Source organism: Leptopilina boulardi, unplaced genomic scaffold (assembly GCF_019393585.1).
Source record: "Leptopilina boulardi isolate dan_hultmark-lab unplaced genomic scaffold, ZJU_Lbou_2.1 LbouV2_224, whole genome shotgun sequence".
Taxonomy (NCBI): domain Eukaryota; kingdom Metazoa; phylum Arthropoda; class Insecta; order Hymenoptera; family Figitidae; genus Leptopilina; species Leptopilina boulardi.
Window position 1 is genome coordinate 1,387,236 of NW_026137779.1, and position 17,173 is coordinate 1,404,408.

The window sequence follows — 17,173 nt, forward strand, 5'->3', positions numbered from 1 at the left end:
AGAGATTAGTGGATTTATTTGCTATGACCATCAATTCATCTGATTTTCGGATCTGATCCTGTTCTGTCTTTTTGTTTTTTTCTTTTGTTATCTATTTTTTTAAGACTTCTTGTTTTTATTTTTTTGTGACTTTTACTTATTGGTATCATTTTTTTATCCACTTTTATTGTTTTTTGCTCCAAAAGTCGAGTTTATTGCGACCGGACCCAGTGTGTCGCCTTTTCCCAATCAGTGGTGCCTGGCCAGTCTGCAATTCACTCTGGAGTTAGGATTGCGATCGCTTTGCCTATATTTGACCAACCTGTGCGAGAACAGACTTTATACATAATCTTATACTACTAATCTTTGACTTCGTCTATATTATTTTGTTGTTCTGACAGTTGGGCAAGCCTTAAGTCATTTAAGAAGAAGAAGCATTGAACATTACATTAATGCATCAAATAACATTATAATACAAAAAAAACTATTTTTTCATTCCAAATCAATTTTTTTGAAATCGGCTAAGTGAAACGATTTGAAAATCTTCATAAAAATTCTCCCAACACATCCAAAAAATTATAATGAAAAGGAATTTTGACGGAACATTACATTTTTATTTAAACTTCCTTCTGGCGAACTGCGAAACATTGAAATTGTTTATAAAAAATCCTCTAATGCAAAATAGTTCATATAGGGCTCGTTGGATGCGGAATTACGTTAGCTTTCCATTGGTACCTTCAGAATTGCAATAATTTTATTTATTTGTGAAATATTTCATTTTTTATTAACATTAATTAATTTAAAAATTAATATCTCTGAAATAACAAAAAAGGACATCTCAATGTTTTTTGTGCTAAAAATGCACATTTTTAACTTTCAAAAAAAAAATTAAAAAATACCAAACTTAAAAAAAGTTAACAAAATTTTAATTTCCAAAAAAAGGGTTAAATTTAGAATTTTTTGAAAATTTTTTTACATCGTTCGAAAGAGCAGGAAAAAATCTTTCAAAAACATATAAGTCAAATTTTTTTTGATCTCTTTGTTTAAAAGTTATAAGTCTTCAAAAATTCCTTGTTTAAATTTTTTTAAAAAAAGCAACCACCTCCCTTTCCCACAGTTTTTGAAAAAACCTAACAATACTTCGTGGTTAAAGTACTCACCCCTATGTGCAAGTTACAGCCCGATTCGATCAACTATTCTTTTTCACTTGGTACACGAAGAGAAGAATCTAGCTTTTATAGCATGATACGGCATACGTTTAACGCATGAATCTTTTCCATGCTATTATAGTAGATAAATTCTAGTAATATTGCTAAACATGCTTTCCTTTTTTGTTATTTTCGAGATATTAATTATTTAATTAATTAATTTAGTCAAGATGTCATGTTTATCAATCTAATTAAATTTTTATTTTATAACAAACTCAAAAAATGTAAATTTAATTTCAGTATTTAAAATTTTTGACATATATGTTTTCCAAATGTTTTTTTGTGCTTTTTCGTTTGGTGAAAAAACATTTCAAAAAATTCAAAAATTGACCCTTTTTTGACGTTTTTTTTAAGTTTGGTCCTTTTTATTTTTTTATTTATTTTTTTTAAAGTTAAAAATGTGCATTTTTACCTCAAAAAATATTGCTTTTTGTTATTTTCGAGATATTAGTTAATTAATTAATTGATGTTGATAAAAAATATATTATATATTTTATAAACCAATGAAGGTATCGTAATTCTGACGTTACTAAATGAAAGTTGACAAAATTCCGCATCCAACGAGCCCTATATGAAGTACTTTGGGTTCGTGGATTGTTAATAAACAATTAGCTAACATGGCAATTGTTTATAAAAAATTCTCTAATCCTAAATAGTCTATATAGGGCTAGTTGGATGCGGAATTACATCAGCTTTCAATTGCTACCTTTAGGATTGCAATAACTTTATTTATTTGTAAAATATTTCATTTTTTATTAACATTAATTCATTAATTAATATCTCGAAAATAACAAAAAAGAACATCTCAATATTTTTTGTGGTGAAAATACACATTTTTAGCTTTTAAAAAAAATAAATAAAAAAAATAAAAAGGACCGAACTTAAAAAAAAAATTCGAAAAAAAGTTTAATTTTCAAAAAAAGGGTAAAAATTTGAATTTTTTAAAAATTTTGTTGCACCATTTGAAAGAGCAGTAAAAAACCTTTCGAAAACATATAGGACAAGTTTTTTTTCTTTTTTCTGTTTAAAAGTTACAAGTGTTCAAAAATTTACTGTTTAAATTTTTCAAAAAAATTCAACCCCCTCCCTCTCCGACAGTTTTTAAGAAAACCTAACAATACTTCGTGGTTAAATTACGCATCCCTAGGGCTAAACTATGTGCAAGTTAGAGCCCGATCCGATCAACTTTTTTTTTCACTTAGTTCGCTACAGGAATTTTACCCCATAGGGAAAAGCTGCTTTTTCGTAATATTTCAATAATTTCGTTAAATCTTAAATTTTTTTCTTTAATACATACAAGGAAAATGCGATTTCGAGGGCATAGTGTCATAAGTCCAAAATAGGATCCTCACCCAAGGAGGTCTTGTTTTACGTATTTGCCACATAATATACTATTTCTTTACTATATCATTCTATACTAATACAACGATTTTTATTACAGGGCCGGGATTATTGTTTCATTTCCAATATTGATAATCTAGGTGCTACTGTTGACTTAAATATCTTGAATTTCTTTATAAAAAAAGATAAAACTGACAATGTCGAATTCCTTATGGAAGTTACGGACAAAACACGAGCTGACGTAAAGGTAATACAGTCACTGCAATTTTGAATTAAAAGGTTACATATCTTTACTCGTTTAATAAACAAAAAATGTTAATAGTTATGCATATTGTAGCTGTTGCCCCCAAACATAGTCTATTTTATTCAATATACGCATTTTAATATTTTATTTATTACCGATGGTTTGGACAGTGAATCGCCTGGGCTTGGAACCGTCAAGGTTAAGCAACCTTACCTCGGTTCTAGCTATTATTGGCCTGATGTTTTCGCTGTTGTCCAGATATCAACACGGAGAAACCTTTGGGTCGTCTGCTCGCCCAGAGTAGTAACATTTTTGTTTCCCACTATGTCTGACGTTCGTCCTCCCGCTCCGAGCGCGGAACGTTCTCGTTTTTAATGGGCTGACGTCCCAAAAGTTAGGAAGACACTGCATGGGAGAACAGTGTTCCCAGAAACGGGCTTGCGTGACAAAGCTGGGTCTCTCGGACCCAGACAATTTGCTTTTTCATCTACTTGTATGTAAAAAAATATTTTTTCAAAATCGTTATCAAATTGAATAAGCTGATGCCATAACGTACATTTCAAAAAAGAAAGAGAATTTTTTATGTAAAACTCTTTCTAATACATTATTTTATAGCTCTTATGTACGTAGTTGCCTGAGTTGGGTCCCTCGGACCCAGACAACTTTTTTTCATGTATTTCAATTAAAGAAAATATTATTATAAAATTGTTATCCATTAAGAGATGGTAAACATATATTATATCTCTTTAACAATATGTAAGCATTTTTTATGTTCAACTGGGTGTAATACATTATATTGTAATTGTGCTGGTATTCGTGGTATTTTCAGGGTTTGTTTAGATAAAAAAATGAACTTTTACATTACGTCATAAATTATCGAAATTTATTATTTACATTTGTCATAAATTATCGAAATTTATTATTTACATTACGTCATAAATTATCGAAATTTATTATTTACATTACGCCATAAATTATCGAAAGGACCCCGCACCAAATACATGGAAAAAAAATTCTCGGTCAAATTTTTTGTAACTTTGCAATTTTGTAGTTTTTGACCTCCTGAACAAAAAATGTTAATGGCAAAATCCAAAAAAATGGATAGATTTTTTGTAAAATGAGATTAAAGTTGAAAATTCGCAATATGATCCAGATGTATACAGTAACAATGAGTAAAACCCAAACAATTGAATTGACTAGCTTGAAACCGGTTACTCGGGGGTATTTGGGGTCGCTGATTACGAATAATCTGTCAGTTTTTAAAAACACAAAATGGCGGATCCAATATGGAGGACGGTTTTTTTTAAATACAACGAAATCACTTGAAAATGGTTACTCGGAGGTTTATTGGGTCGCTGATAACGAATCCACTGTCAGTTTCTGAAAATATAAAATGGTGGAGCCAATATGGAGGACGAATTTTTAAAAAAACAACGAAATCACTTGAAACTGGTTACTCGGGGGTTTTGAAGGTCGACGATTACGAATTCGCTGTCAGTTTTTAAGAACACAAAATGGCGGATCCAATATGGAGGACGGTTTTTTTTTAATTACAACGAAATCACTTGAAAATGGTTACTCGGAGGTTTATTGGGTCGCTGATAACGAATCCATTGTCAGTTTCTGAAAATATAAAATGGTGGAGCCAATATGGAGGACGAATTTTTAAAAAAACAACGAAATCACTTGAAAATGGTTACTCGGAGGTTTATTGGGTCGCTGATAACGAATCCATTGTCAGTTTCTGAAAATATAAAATGGTGGAGCCAATATGGAGGACGAATTTTTAAAAAAACAACGAAATCACTTGAAACTGGTTACTCGGGGGTTTTGAAGGTCGACGATTACGAATTCGCTGTCAGTTTTTAAGAACACAAAATGGCGGATCCAATATGGAGGACGGTTTTTTTTTAATTACAACGAAATCACTTGAAAATGGTTACTCGGAGGTTTATTGGGTCGCTGATAACGAATCCATTGTCAGTTTCTGAAAATATAAAATGGTGGAGCCAATATGGAGGACGAATTTTTAAAAAAACAACGAAATCACTTGAAAATGGTTACTCGGAGGTTTATTGGGTCGCTGATAACGAATCCATTGTCAGTTTCTGAAAATATAAAATGGTGGAGCCAATATGGAGGACGAATTTTTAAAAAAACAACGAAATCACTTAAAACTGGTTACTCGGGGGTTTTGAAGGTCGACGATTACGAATTCGCTGTCAGTTTTTAAGAACACAAAATGGCGGATCCTATATGGAAGACGGTTTTTTTTAAATACAACGAAATCACTTGAAAATGGTTACTCGGAGGTTTATTGGGTCGCTGATGACGAAACCACTGTCAGTTTCTGAAAATATAAAATGGTGGGGCCAATATGGAGGACGACTTTTGTAAAGAAACAACGAAATCACTTGAAACTGGTTACTCGGGTTTTTTTTGGGTCGACGATTACAAATCCACTGTCAGTTTTTGAAAATATAAAATGGTGGATTTAATATGGAGGACGTTAGAATGAAGAGCAACAAGAACGACACCGAAAAGTTATAACCCTTTTGAAAATCTTCCTTTTAATAATAATTTTTTGTTTTTGCTTAAGGCGCAAGAGTTGTTTATGGTTCAAGGCTTGCTGAAGGCTCAAACCTTATTTGAAGCTTAAAGCATGTTTAAGGCTCAAAGCTTGCTTAAGCCTTAAGGCTTCCTTAAGGCTCAAATCTTACTTGAAGCTCAAAGCATGGATTAAGGTACGCTTAAGGCTCAAGGCTTGCTTAAGGTTAAAGGCTTGTTGCAGGCACACGACTTGCTTATAGCTCCAGGCTTGCTTGCGGCTCAAAGTTTACTTGAAGCTTAAAGCATGTTTAGGGTTCAAGGTATGTTTAAGGCTCAAAGCTTGCTTAAGGCTCAAGACTTGCTTTTGTCTGAAGACTCGCTTAACATTCAGAGCTTGCTTAAGGTTCAAGGTTTGCTTATGGATCAACGCTTGTTCAAAACTCAAAACTTGTTTAAGACTCAAGATTTACATAAGGCTCAAAGCTTACTTGAAGCTCAAAGCTTACTTGAAGCTCAAAGCTTACTTGAAGCTCAAAACATATCTATTGCTCATGGCTTGCTTAATGCTCAAGTCTTATTTAAGGCTCAAGACTCGCTTAAGACTCAAGGCTTGTTTAAGGCTTAAGGCTTAAGGCGTACTTAAGACTCAAAGCTTACTTGAAGCTCAAAGCATTATTATGGCTCAAGGCTTGCTTAAGGCTCGAGACTTACTTAAGGTTCAACGTTTGTTTAAGGCTCAAGAGTTATTTAAAGCTCAAGGCTTACTTAAGGTTCAAATCTTACTTAAAGCTCAAAGCATGTTTATTGCTCACGGCTTGCTTAATGTTCAAGGCTTGTTTATGGCTCAAGACTCGCTTATGGCTCAAGACTTTTTTAAGCCTCAAGTCTTGCTTAAGGCTCAAAGCTTACTTGATGCTCAAAGCATTATTATGGCTCCAGGCTTGCTTAAGGCTCCAGGCTTAGTTAAGGTTCAAGGCTTGTTTAAGGCTCAAGAGTTATTTAAAACTCAAGGCTTACTTAAGGCTCAAATCTTACTTAAAGCTCAAAGCATGTCTATTGCTCACGGCTTGCTTAATGCTCAAGGCTTATTTAAGGCTCAAAGCTTTCTTAAGGCTCAAAGCTCGCTTAAGGCTGCAGGCTTGAAACTTGATTATGACTGAAGGGTTGCTTAAGGCTTTTAGAGCTTTTAGCTTCAAGTAATGCTTGAGCATTTAGCAAACTTTGAGCTTTTAGAAAGGCTTTGGCTTTAGTTAAGCCTTAAGCTTTAATAAATCTTTGGACCCTAAATAAGCATTGAGCTTCAAGCAAGCCTAAAGCTGTCCTTGAGCCTTAAGCAAGCGTTGAGCCTTAAGCAAGCCTTGAACCTTAGACAAGCCTTGAGCCACAAGCAAGCCCTGAGACTTGAGTGTGCCGTGAGCTACATACAAGTCTCGAGCAATAAGCAAGCCGTGAGCCTTTAGCGGGTCTTGAGCCTTTAACATGCTTTGAGCTTCAGTTGAGCTTTCAGACTTAAGGAAGCCATGAGCCTTAAGCCAGCCTTGAGCTTTACAAAAGCCTTGATCTCTACTAGGCATCTAATTTACTTCACTGAAATTCATTACGAACATACTTCTCTTGTTTAAAGGTGTTAAAATGTGGAGCAACAAAAATAACACCCTCTGGTTTACTGAATGCAAGTTTACTATTCGTTAAATGGAAAGATAGATTGACTTCTGTTAATGGAAGGAGGTGGGATCTTATTATTATTGCAAAAAATCCATTCTCTCATTTGTGGTTGTGACAACGTTTTACCGCTTACAATGAATGAATAATGTGAAATAGCTAATGTTAGATGTAAACCATTTCAAAGACCTTCTTTAGTCGTAACAGACTTAACAAGATTTTCTTTACTTGTGATTAATTTGTAACTAATAAATTGATTGAAATGGAAGACAATTCTTGCTATTTTTGACTAATGTCAAAAATATTTTGATTCAAACTGCAAACCATAGTTCTTTAGTAGGTAAAGGTGATGCAAATATCCATGGACTTACTCTTGACTGTAGAATTGAAGCTTTTCACTCTTACATGATTCACGTACAGTAAAGTTCAATGAAGCCTTCCCTTTACATCCACTGTTAGATCATGTCGCACTCATATGTTTCATATGAGTGAGACACGATCTAACAGTCGATGTAAAGGGAAGGCTTTATTGAACTTTACTGTACTAGCGAATGTTAAATCTCGCGAAAACCATTTGGATTTTAAATCGAAGCTTCATCTTACAGCTTTTGTTGGCTGATTTACGATTCATTAACAAGACTTACAGAATTATTATGCGAATGTTTCAACCACTGTTTAAGAGAGTACTCAATGTTGCTATAAATTGAATAAGTTTTGGGGATATTTGCACCTGGTCAGATAATGAAGAACAGTTCGAAGAGTTACATCCAAATAGAAAATAATTAAGTTTAGCAATCTCGACTGTCAGACAGTCATTAATGCTGCGATTTGTTTCGCAAAATATTGGTTTCGATGCAATAACGTTGGACGAATAGTTGGACGAATATATTGAAAAACATGTCATCGAATTCTAAAATACCTTGTAGAATCCAGAGCCAAAGAATCCAAAAGTAATGACCATCACTGATCGTATCTATGAGTGTAGAAAAAAGTATCAACTTGGGCACTTGAAGACCAACCTTTTCTGATCATAAAGGGTGTTATCCAGTTAAGCTTGCATTGAAAGTTTGAATGGGATAAAGAAAGAATGAGAGAATAGTTTTCAGAAGTTTGAATAATGATAGTAAATCGTGGTTGTAGAGATGTAACTGAAATATTAACAAGACGGGGTATTGAGTGGCTTATACCAGTATAATGAGATCAAGGAAAGACCCAACTTTCGACTGCAGAAGCAAACGAGTCTTGTTTCATTACAAAAATTCGATGAATTGTTAAGAGCATTAATGGACACATGAAACCCATTTTTAAATTCTTCTCCCAAGAAATAAGTATCACTTATTTGCGTTATCTACCGCGAATTCATATGAGCAAAGCAATTGCAGAGTTGTCGAGGCACATGCTAGGAAAATCAAGAGAACCCAACTTTGTGGAAAGTCACTTGTAGATGAAATAGTCTATAGAAGAAATGTACAACGATGGATCTTTCTAGGTGCTGCACAAATCCCACGTTTTCCAAGATTGTCACTTGAAAAATTGCGAACCTTAATCTTCGGAGATCTATTCCACACAATGCAGACGTAGATCCACTTGAAGGGAGTGTATAGGTAGACCAGGTGTACGTACATTAGGAACATGTGCACATATCGCAAATGTCCTATGGTATATGGGGTACGCAAGTAACCAACTTAATATAAGGTACCCTTCAAAAGAGTTATTAAACGTCATACTTGATCCACCATATTAGATTTGACATTTTCGATTCTTCAAAAATGACATTGAATTCGTAATCAGCGACCCCAAAAACCCCCCCGACTATTTACAACTATTTACATATAAATAGAATTAAACGATATTAAAATAACGTGGAACAATATATACATGTGTAATAAAAGAAAAGTACGTACATTGAAACGAGACTACGTAGAACAGAATTTGCAACTATTTGCAAATGTTGAGAAAATGTCACATGCGCGATTGTCAAAGGTAATGGAATTAAGAATGAGATCATTTCAGATCTTTCTATTTTAAAAGCATAAAGCTTGATCACTCTTCTTATTCATCTTCTTCCATATGGTTAGGATTTATTGGTAATGGCCTATTAGCTGCATCGAGTATCACGTTCAATAATGCAGTTGAAGGATACCTTATATTTCGTTCATACCTCGCGTACCCCATGTACCATAGGACACTTGCGATATGTGCACAAGTTTCTAATGTATGTGCACCTGATCTACATGTACAATAATATCCTTCAATTGAATTTACTCCTGCATTGCGTGGCACAGGCATTTGATATTTTATCCACAATTGATGCCGTTGTGCATTACGGAATCGTGAATAAATCCTGATTCTGATTAATCCAGGCATTACTTGATTATTTCGTGGTACTTCTAATTGAAATACTTCTTCGTTTTCCCTTTGGAGTTTATCTTGTATGTAAGCTGGTGACAAGTTTATTTGATATTCTCCAAAGGTTAGGTTTCGCAAGTCCTCAAGCGTCAGTCTTGGAAAATCGGGGATTTGTGCAGCATCGAGAAGAATCCATCGTTGTGCATTCCTTCTCTGCAGCTGTTCCAACTCCACGTAAGCTTGAACAACGTTGGCTTCCCTTGATTTCGCTAGCATCTGCCTTGCCAAATCTGCATTTGCATCACGCATATGAATTCGCGGATAGTACCGATTAAGTATTGCTCCACAAATAAGGGAAAAATCATGCAGATTACGCAAATGAGTAATACTTATCCTATGTGAGAGGAATTTAAAAATGGTTTTCATGTGTCCTCTACAATCCATCTGGTTTTTGTAATAAGACGAGACTCGTTTGCTTCTTCCGTTGAAAGTTGTCTCTCTCCTTGGTCTAAATATGCTGGCATGTGCCAGACAATACCCAATCTTGTGAGCAGTCCAGTTACATCTCGATAACCGCGATCTACAATCATTATTGAACCTTCTGAAAACCATTCTCTCATTCTTTCTTCATCTCTTTCAAACTCATTTCTCAACATTGAAGCATCATTGTTTCTGCTGTCTGCAAAGTAAGGACCTTGAATTGTTAAAATATAACCATCAGGAGCTACAATCATTCCAGGCTTTACTAGATGACACCCTTTATGAACAGAAAATGTTTGTCTTAAAGTGCGAAAGTTTTCACTTTTTTCTGAATACTCATAGGTACCATCAGCTATGGCTATTACTTTTGGAGTGTTTGGCTTTCGATTGTATAAGGTATTCGACAATTCGGTCACATGTCTTTCAATATATTCGTCCGGTGTCAGTGCCTCGAAACCAATATTTAGCGGAACAAATCTCAGCATTAATGACTTTCTGACAGTCGCGATAGCTAAACTTACTGATTGTCTACTTGGATACTTAAACATTAACTTTAAAAAATTGTCAGGAAGGCCTTGACGCATTTTGCATAAGAATGCTAAGAGATCCTTTCTTTGAACATATCTGTAGCCAGCTTCACGAGGTACAGGGACGCAGAAATTATATAACTCTTCGAACTGTTCTTTTGAAATAGGTGAAATTGCTTTAAAATCATCATCTGACCAAGAGTAAATATCTTCAAAACTTATTCGATTTATAGCAACATTGCGTAGACCCTCAAAAATGGTTGAAACTCTCGTCCATTAATTCTATAAGGTCTATTAATAAATCGCAAACCAGCCAACAACGGCTGCAAGAGAAATCCCCGATTGTCCAAATGGTGTTCGCAAGATTTAACATTGCCTGGTATGTAAATGTCCCGAGAAAGAAAAACATTTATTCTACAATCAAGAGTAAGTCCATGAATATTATTAACGCCATTACATATTAAACAACTGCGGTTTGCATTTTGTGTCAAAACATTAAGTCGAAGACAGAAAGGATTTTCTTCTAATTCGACTATTTCAGTAGTCACAGATTGATTACAAGTGAAACATAATCTTGTTAAATCTGTCACGACCAAAGCTGGTCTTTCAAATGCTTCACGTCTAATGATAGCTATTTCACGTTTATTATTATTTTCATCTTCGTCGATTCGAGCCATTTGTCTTGGGGCAAATTCTCTGTTACAAATGTAACAAGGCAATCTATTTCTAAATGCCATTTTTAAACGATTTTCTTTTTATATTATTTTAATGCTACGATAGCAATGTCAGTTGAAATAAAAAAGTAACCCTGAAAAGAAAGGAACAAAAGAACTACTACAAACAAAAATAGTAAGAAAGTGCTGAATAGGAATGTCCATTTTTAAAATTGAACACAAAGAAACGCACAAAGAGATCAATCTCTTGATTCAAATACTGGAAAAGTAATTAATTGAAATATCTTTACTATTTTCCTATCAACCATCGAATTATTCTAACACCAAAACAGTAAATGTCAAATGAAATAAGAAACATTGAAAACAAAAGAAATACTAGCACTTCTTCTGTTTTCAAAATTGAGATATAAATACTAGTATTTCTTTTGTTTTCAATGTTTTTTATTTCATTTGACATTGCTCCTATATTTTCAGGGTTATTTTTTATTTCAACTGTCATTGCTATAATAGCATTAAAATAATAAAAAAAGGAAACCATACAAAAATGGCATTTAGAAATATATTGCCATGTTAGATTTATAACAGAGAATTTGCCTCAAGACAAATAACTCGAATCGAAAGATATGAAAATAATAATAAACGTGAAAGAGCTATCGTTAGACGTGAAGCATTTGAAAGACCAGCTTAATCATGACAGATCTAACAAGGTTATGTTTTAATTGTAATCAATCTGTAACTAATGAAATAGTCGAATTACAAGAAAATCTTTCCTCTCCTCGACTTAATGTTTTGACATAAAACTGCAAACCACAGTTGTTTAATATGTAAAGGCGTTAACGATATTAATGGACTTGTTCTTTATTGTAGTATAAATGTTTTTCTTTCTCGGGATATTTTCATACCAGGTAATGTTAAATAAGGCGAATACCATTTGGACAATCGGGGATTTCTCTTGCAGCCGTTGCTAGCTGGTTTGAGATTTATTAATAGACCTTACAGAATTAATGGGCGAGAGTTTCAACCACTTTTTAAGAGGGTACACAGAAATGACCCTATAAATCGAAAAAGTTTTGAAGATATTTACTCTTGGTCAGATGATGATTTTAAAGCAATTTCACCTATTTCAAAAGAACAGTTCATAGAGTTACATAATTTCTGCGTCCATGTACCTCGTGAAGCTCGATACAGATATGTTGAAAGCAAAGAACTCTCATATGCAAAATGCGCACTTCCTGGCAGTTTTTTAAAATTGATGTTTAAATATCAAAGTAGACAATAAGTAAGTTTAGCTATCGCGCCTGTCAGACCGAGATTAATGTTACCATTTATTCAGAAAATATTGGTTACAAAGCACTGACACCAGACGACTATATTAAAAGACAAGTGTAATAGTAAAGAAGTAATAGTTTATCACAACCGCCAATGAGAAAATAGAGATTTGATATAGGATACGTAATCAGCGACACCATAAACCCCCAGAAACAAGTTTCAAGTTAATTCAATGCTTTTTAAAAAAGTCGTCCTCCATATTGAGTCCACCATTTTATATTTTCAAAAACTGACGGTGTATTTGTAATCGTCGACCCAAAAAACACGAGTTTCCAGTTTCAAGTGATTTCGTTCTATTTTTAAAAAATTCGTCCTTCCTATCGGGTCCACAATTTAATATTTTCAAAAACTGACAGCAGATTCGGAATCAGCGACCCCAAAAACCCCCGAGTCCCCAGTTTCAATTGATTTTGTTGGATTTTAAAAAAAGTCATCCTCCATATTGGATCCGCCATTTTGTGATTTTAAAAACTAACAGCGGATTCGTAATCAGCGACCCCAAAAACCCCCGAGTAACCAGTTTCATGCTAGTCAATTCAATTATATGGGTTTTACTCATTTTTACTGTATACATCTGGATCATATTGCGAATTTTCAACTTTAATCTCATTTTACAAAAAATCTGTCCATTTTTTTGGATTTTGTCATTAACATTTTTTGTTCAGGAGGTCAAAAACTACAAAATTGCAAAGTTACAAAAAATTTGACCGAGAATTTTTTTTCCATGTATGGAATGGTGCTTGGTGCTTATAAACTAAAAGAAATTATATTACAAAATATCTACAATTACACAAGTTATATCGGACGGAACGTGTAAAAATATCGTGTTGAATAATAATCGAGGGGGTGTTATGATGAACTAAAAAAAATATCCTTCGTGTTTTCGTTTGTTCGAGCGTGTGACTGTCAAAAAAAAGATGCAGTTTGCTCAAGCCATTTTGGGCAAAGCTGAATATATCGAGCTTTGCCCAAGCGTTGGCGGGCAAACTTCGGAGTGTCCAAGGCGCTTTGGGCAAAGCTGAAATTAATGTTTTAATATTCAGCTTTGCCCGAGTGCTGGCCAGCAAACTGCGGAGTGCCCAAACCGCTTTGGGCAATGTACCAAATAAGAAAATATAAAATTAAATAAAAACAAAGCATTTCTAAAATTCCAAAAATAATACCTTACATTTTTTATTAATTACATGCCATTCTTCTATTCAAAACATTTAGACAAATGGCAGATTAATATTAATAATACTAATAATAATAATAAATATTATTATTATTATAATTTTTTTTAGTTTCATTTTTATTATTATGTAATATTATATAGTAAAATGTTTATTGTTTCACATTACATATTTTTTATTATAATCACAACTTTGTACTCAAGAAACCAACTTTCTCCTTGTGAGGAAAAGTTTATAAATATTGAAGAAGTCCCAAATAAAACTGTTTCAGTGCGTCATGTTAATGGGGAAGAATCTATGTTTGGGCTTCAGGGATTTGTTAAATGTAATTGCACAAAAAATGTGTTACTAATACTTGCAAATGTAAAATATTAATTAATATTCGACATTCTTTTGAATTAACGACAGTCTTGTAGTTAAACTGTACAAGCAGTTGACAAGTTTTTAATAAAAGATGTAAGGTATTATTTTTGGAATTTTAGAAATGCTTTGTTTTTATCTAAATTTATATTTTCTTATTTGGTACATTGCCCAAAGCGGTTTGGGCACTCCGCAGTTTTCCCGCCAGCTCTCGGGCAAAGCTGAATATTAAAACATTAATTTCAGCTTTGCCCAAAGCGCCTTGGGCACTCCGCAGTTTGCCCGCCAACGCTTGGGCAAAGCTCGATATATTCAGCTTTGCCCAAAATGGCTTGGGCAAACTGCGGAGTGACCGGGCATTCCGCAGTTTGCCCGCACTCCGGACTTTGACCACAACATATATTTAAAGTGTCCACCTTCTGACGAAAAGGTAATTTCCAATTCGTCACATTTCATGTGACGATTGGGATATCCCCTGGGGGCGTGGCTTAGAATATTATCCTACGTTCAGTAGTACCATTTTTCACCACTACGTCTGAAAGTTACTCGGATTGGTTTAAACTGGACAAAAATTGACAAACATCCTACTTTCAAGGGTCAAAAATGTTTTCAACAGAGAGCGCTTCACAGTAACGGACATCCCAATTATTTAAAAATACAGTTTTACAGTGAATTAATTTTTAATTCACTAAATTAATACTTAAATTCACTCACTTTTGTGTATATGTCGTAAGCAATTAAAAGAATTCGCCATTTTGCTAAATGCCTAGGCGTTTGGCTAAATGGTACAAAATAGACGAATGGACTTGGAAAATGATTAAATTCGTCTACTTGCCTGAATAGATTAGTCATTTAGCTAAGTGACTAGTCATTTGGCTATTTGCCTGAAGCTGTGTCGGCTAATAGAAGAAAATGGTTAACACATAGAAATTGAATTATATATTATAGTTTACATAGAATACGGAAAAAAAAATTTTCGGGTTTTCTGAAAGAAAAATTTTTAAATGTTAATTATTATTTATTCGTTAAGTTAAATTAAATTTTACTTGTTTATTGGAACATGGTTGGCTCTGATGGCAACGAGAATTACATAGAGTACCCGATTTGAAACAAATGCATCGTTTGGTTTTACATTGCGATTGTAACGTAATTTAAGGAAATAAATTTTTTTTTTTTTGATCATTTGTTTACAATTTTTACAAATTAAATGTACATATCTGACGTTTGTTTCAGAAATTAATTTTATTTTGTTTCCAGCTCCTGTTTATAATTTCTATGTGTTAAAAAAAAATTTTTCTCCGTATTCTATGTAAACTATAATATATAATTCAATTTCTAAGTGTTAACTATTTTCTTCTATTTGCTGACACAGCTTTAGGCAAATAGCCAAATGACTAGTCACTTCCCAAGAAGCACGTACTATAACCTCAATATCAAGGTAATATTACATGTAAGATTCGTAATATAACGTTGTAATATTACAGTAATCTTACAGTGATCTTAAAATGTCCGCTTCAAGGTAATATTACCGGTAATGTTACTGTAATATTACGCGCTAATATTAAGGTAATATTACAGTAATATTGCAGTAATATTATACCGTAATATTAAGGTAATATTACAAGAGAATATTACAGTAATATTATGGGAACATTTCTTTACGAAAAAAATCTACCCATCCAGGGAATCGAACCCCGAACTCAAAGCACACGAGTCCAGAGATTTACCAACAAGCCAAATTGACTTATAATATATTTACGTTTTTTATGCTTTATGAATAACTCAAATCAGTCTGTAATATTACTGTAATATTACTGTAATATTACCGTTAATATTACAGTAATATTCCCGGTACTATTACCTTGAGGCGGACATTTTAAGATCACTGTAAGATTACTGTAATATTACAGCGTTATATTACGAATCTTACGTGTAATATTACCTTGATATTGAGGATATATTACGTGCTTCTTGGGTTAGCTAAATGACTGATCTATTCAGGCAAGTAGACGAATTTAATCATTTTCCAAGTCCATTCGTCTATTTTGTGCCATTTAGCTAAACGCCTAGGCATTTAGCTAAATGGCGAAATCTTCTAATTGCCTACGACATATATAAAGTGAACTTGGTAGTAAATATTGGTAATTGTATTGGTAAAATGTTATAAATAACTTATTGAAAAATATGAAAAAATTTTTTTTCACTTGTAGTCCAAGATGGCGGCGATGTACAACATTTTCAAAAATGTTCATTTTTTATGGGGGGATCGATTACGAGATTTCTACAACAGATAGAGACATAAAATAAAAAGAAATTTCTTCATTAGATATTTTTATATGGATGGAACCTCAAAAACGTGGAATTTTCGTCCCCTTCATTTTTTTAGGGTACGTTTTTCCCAAAACTTGAAAAAACACATGTTTTTATTCAGAATTTCTGTTATAGAAAAAAGGGAAAAAGAAATTTTCCAGTTTTTGAGGTTCCATCCATAAAGAAATATCAAACTAAGAAAATTTTTTCCATTTTATGTCTTTATCTGTTGTAGAAATCTTAGAATCGATCCCCCCATGAAAAAATAAACTTTTTTTGAAAATGAAAAAAAAATTAGAAAAAAATAAATAGAACAGAGAAACGAATAAAAAACTTATGGGAAAAATCCACTTTTTTCAAAAAAATTTTCTTTTTTGAAAAAAACTTAATTAAAATAACTTCTTATCATGTTCGTTAAATTATTTATATAATCTACACATGTTAATGGAAATAACCGGGATGCAATAAATGAAACAAACTGTTTACGAGCAGAACTAAAAGATTTATTATAAGGACACTGAGTAATTATTAGAGACAAGAATGTAACACAGTAAATAGCTCGTAAAGACTGACTGGAAAAAAGGAAGGAAGTAACTAAAGCCCTCTGGGGGTGAATATTAGAAATTGGATTGTTCAAATTTCCCCAACACTTCCCCTCAAAACAATTTCTACATTTTAAATAATATCTGAAAGTCCCATGAGTTGCACACACTTGACATGTTTTGGTTTTGGTAGGCTCTTGGTTAAAACATCGGCCAGCATAGATTCAGATGACAGGTGCTGCAAACAAATTTCACCGGACTTAACTGTTTCTCGTATGAAATGATGACGTATGTGTATATGCTTTGACCTAGCATAGTACACAGGATTAACAGCTAATTTTTCCGCACTATTGTTGTCTGTGAAGAATTTGATTGATTTAACACCACTCAGTCCAAGCTCTGAAGTGAAACGTTTCAGGTATATGGCCTCCTTCGCCTCGCTACTG

The 17,173-nt window shown here is 33.4% G+C and overlaps 1 protein-coding gene across 5 annotated transcripts in view; it reads left to right on the top strand.

Moving 5' to 3' along the window:
• LOC127279892 (UTP--glucose-1-phosphate uridylyltransferase) overlaps nucleotides 1-17,173 on the top strand; it is a 237,922-nt gene that overhangs the window by 114,468 nt on the left and 106,281 nt on the right. For 4 of the 5 annotated variants that reach the window (XM_051302548.1, XM_051302543.1, XM_051302545.1 and 1 more), the window contains exon 6: nucleotides 2,629-2,775. The exons of the other annotated variant lie outside the window; for it this stretch is intronic. In XM_051302548.1, the coding sequence (XP_051158505.1) occupies nucleotides 2,629-2,775 (147 nt within the window). The remainder of the gene's footprint in view (nucleotides 1-2,628; nucleotides 2,776-17,173) is intronic. 5 annotated transcript variants of the gene reach the window in all.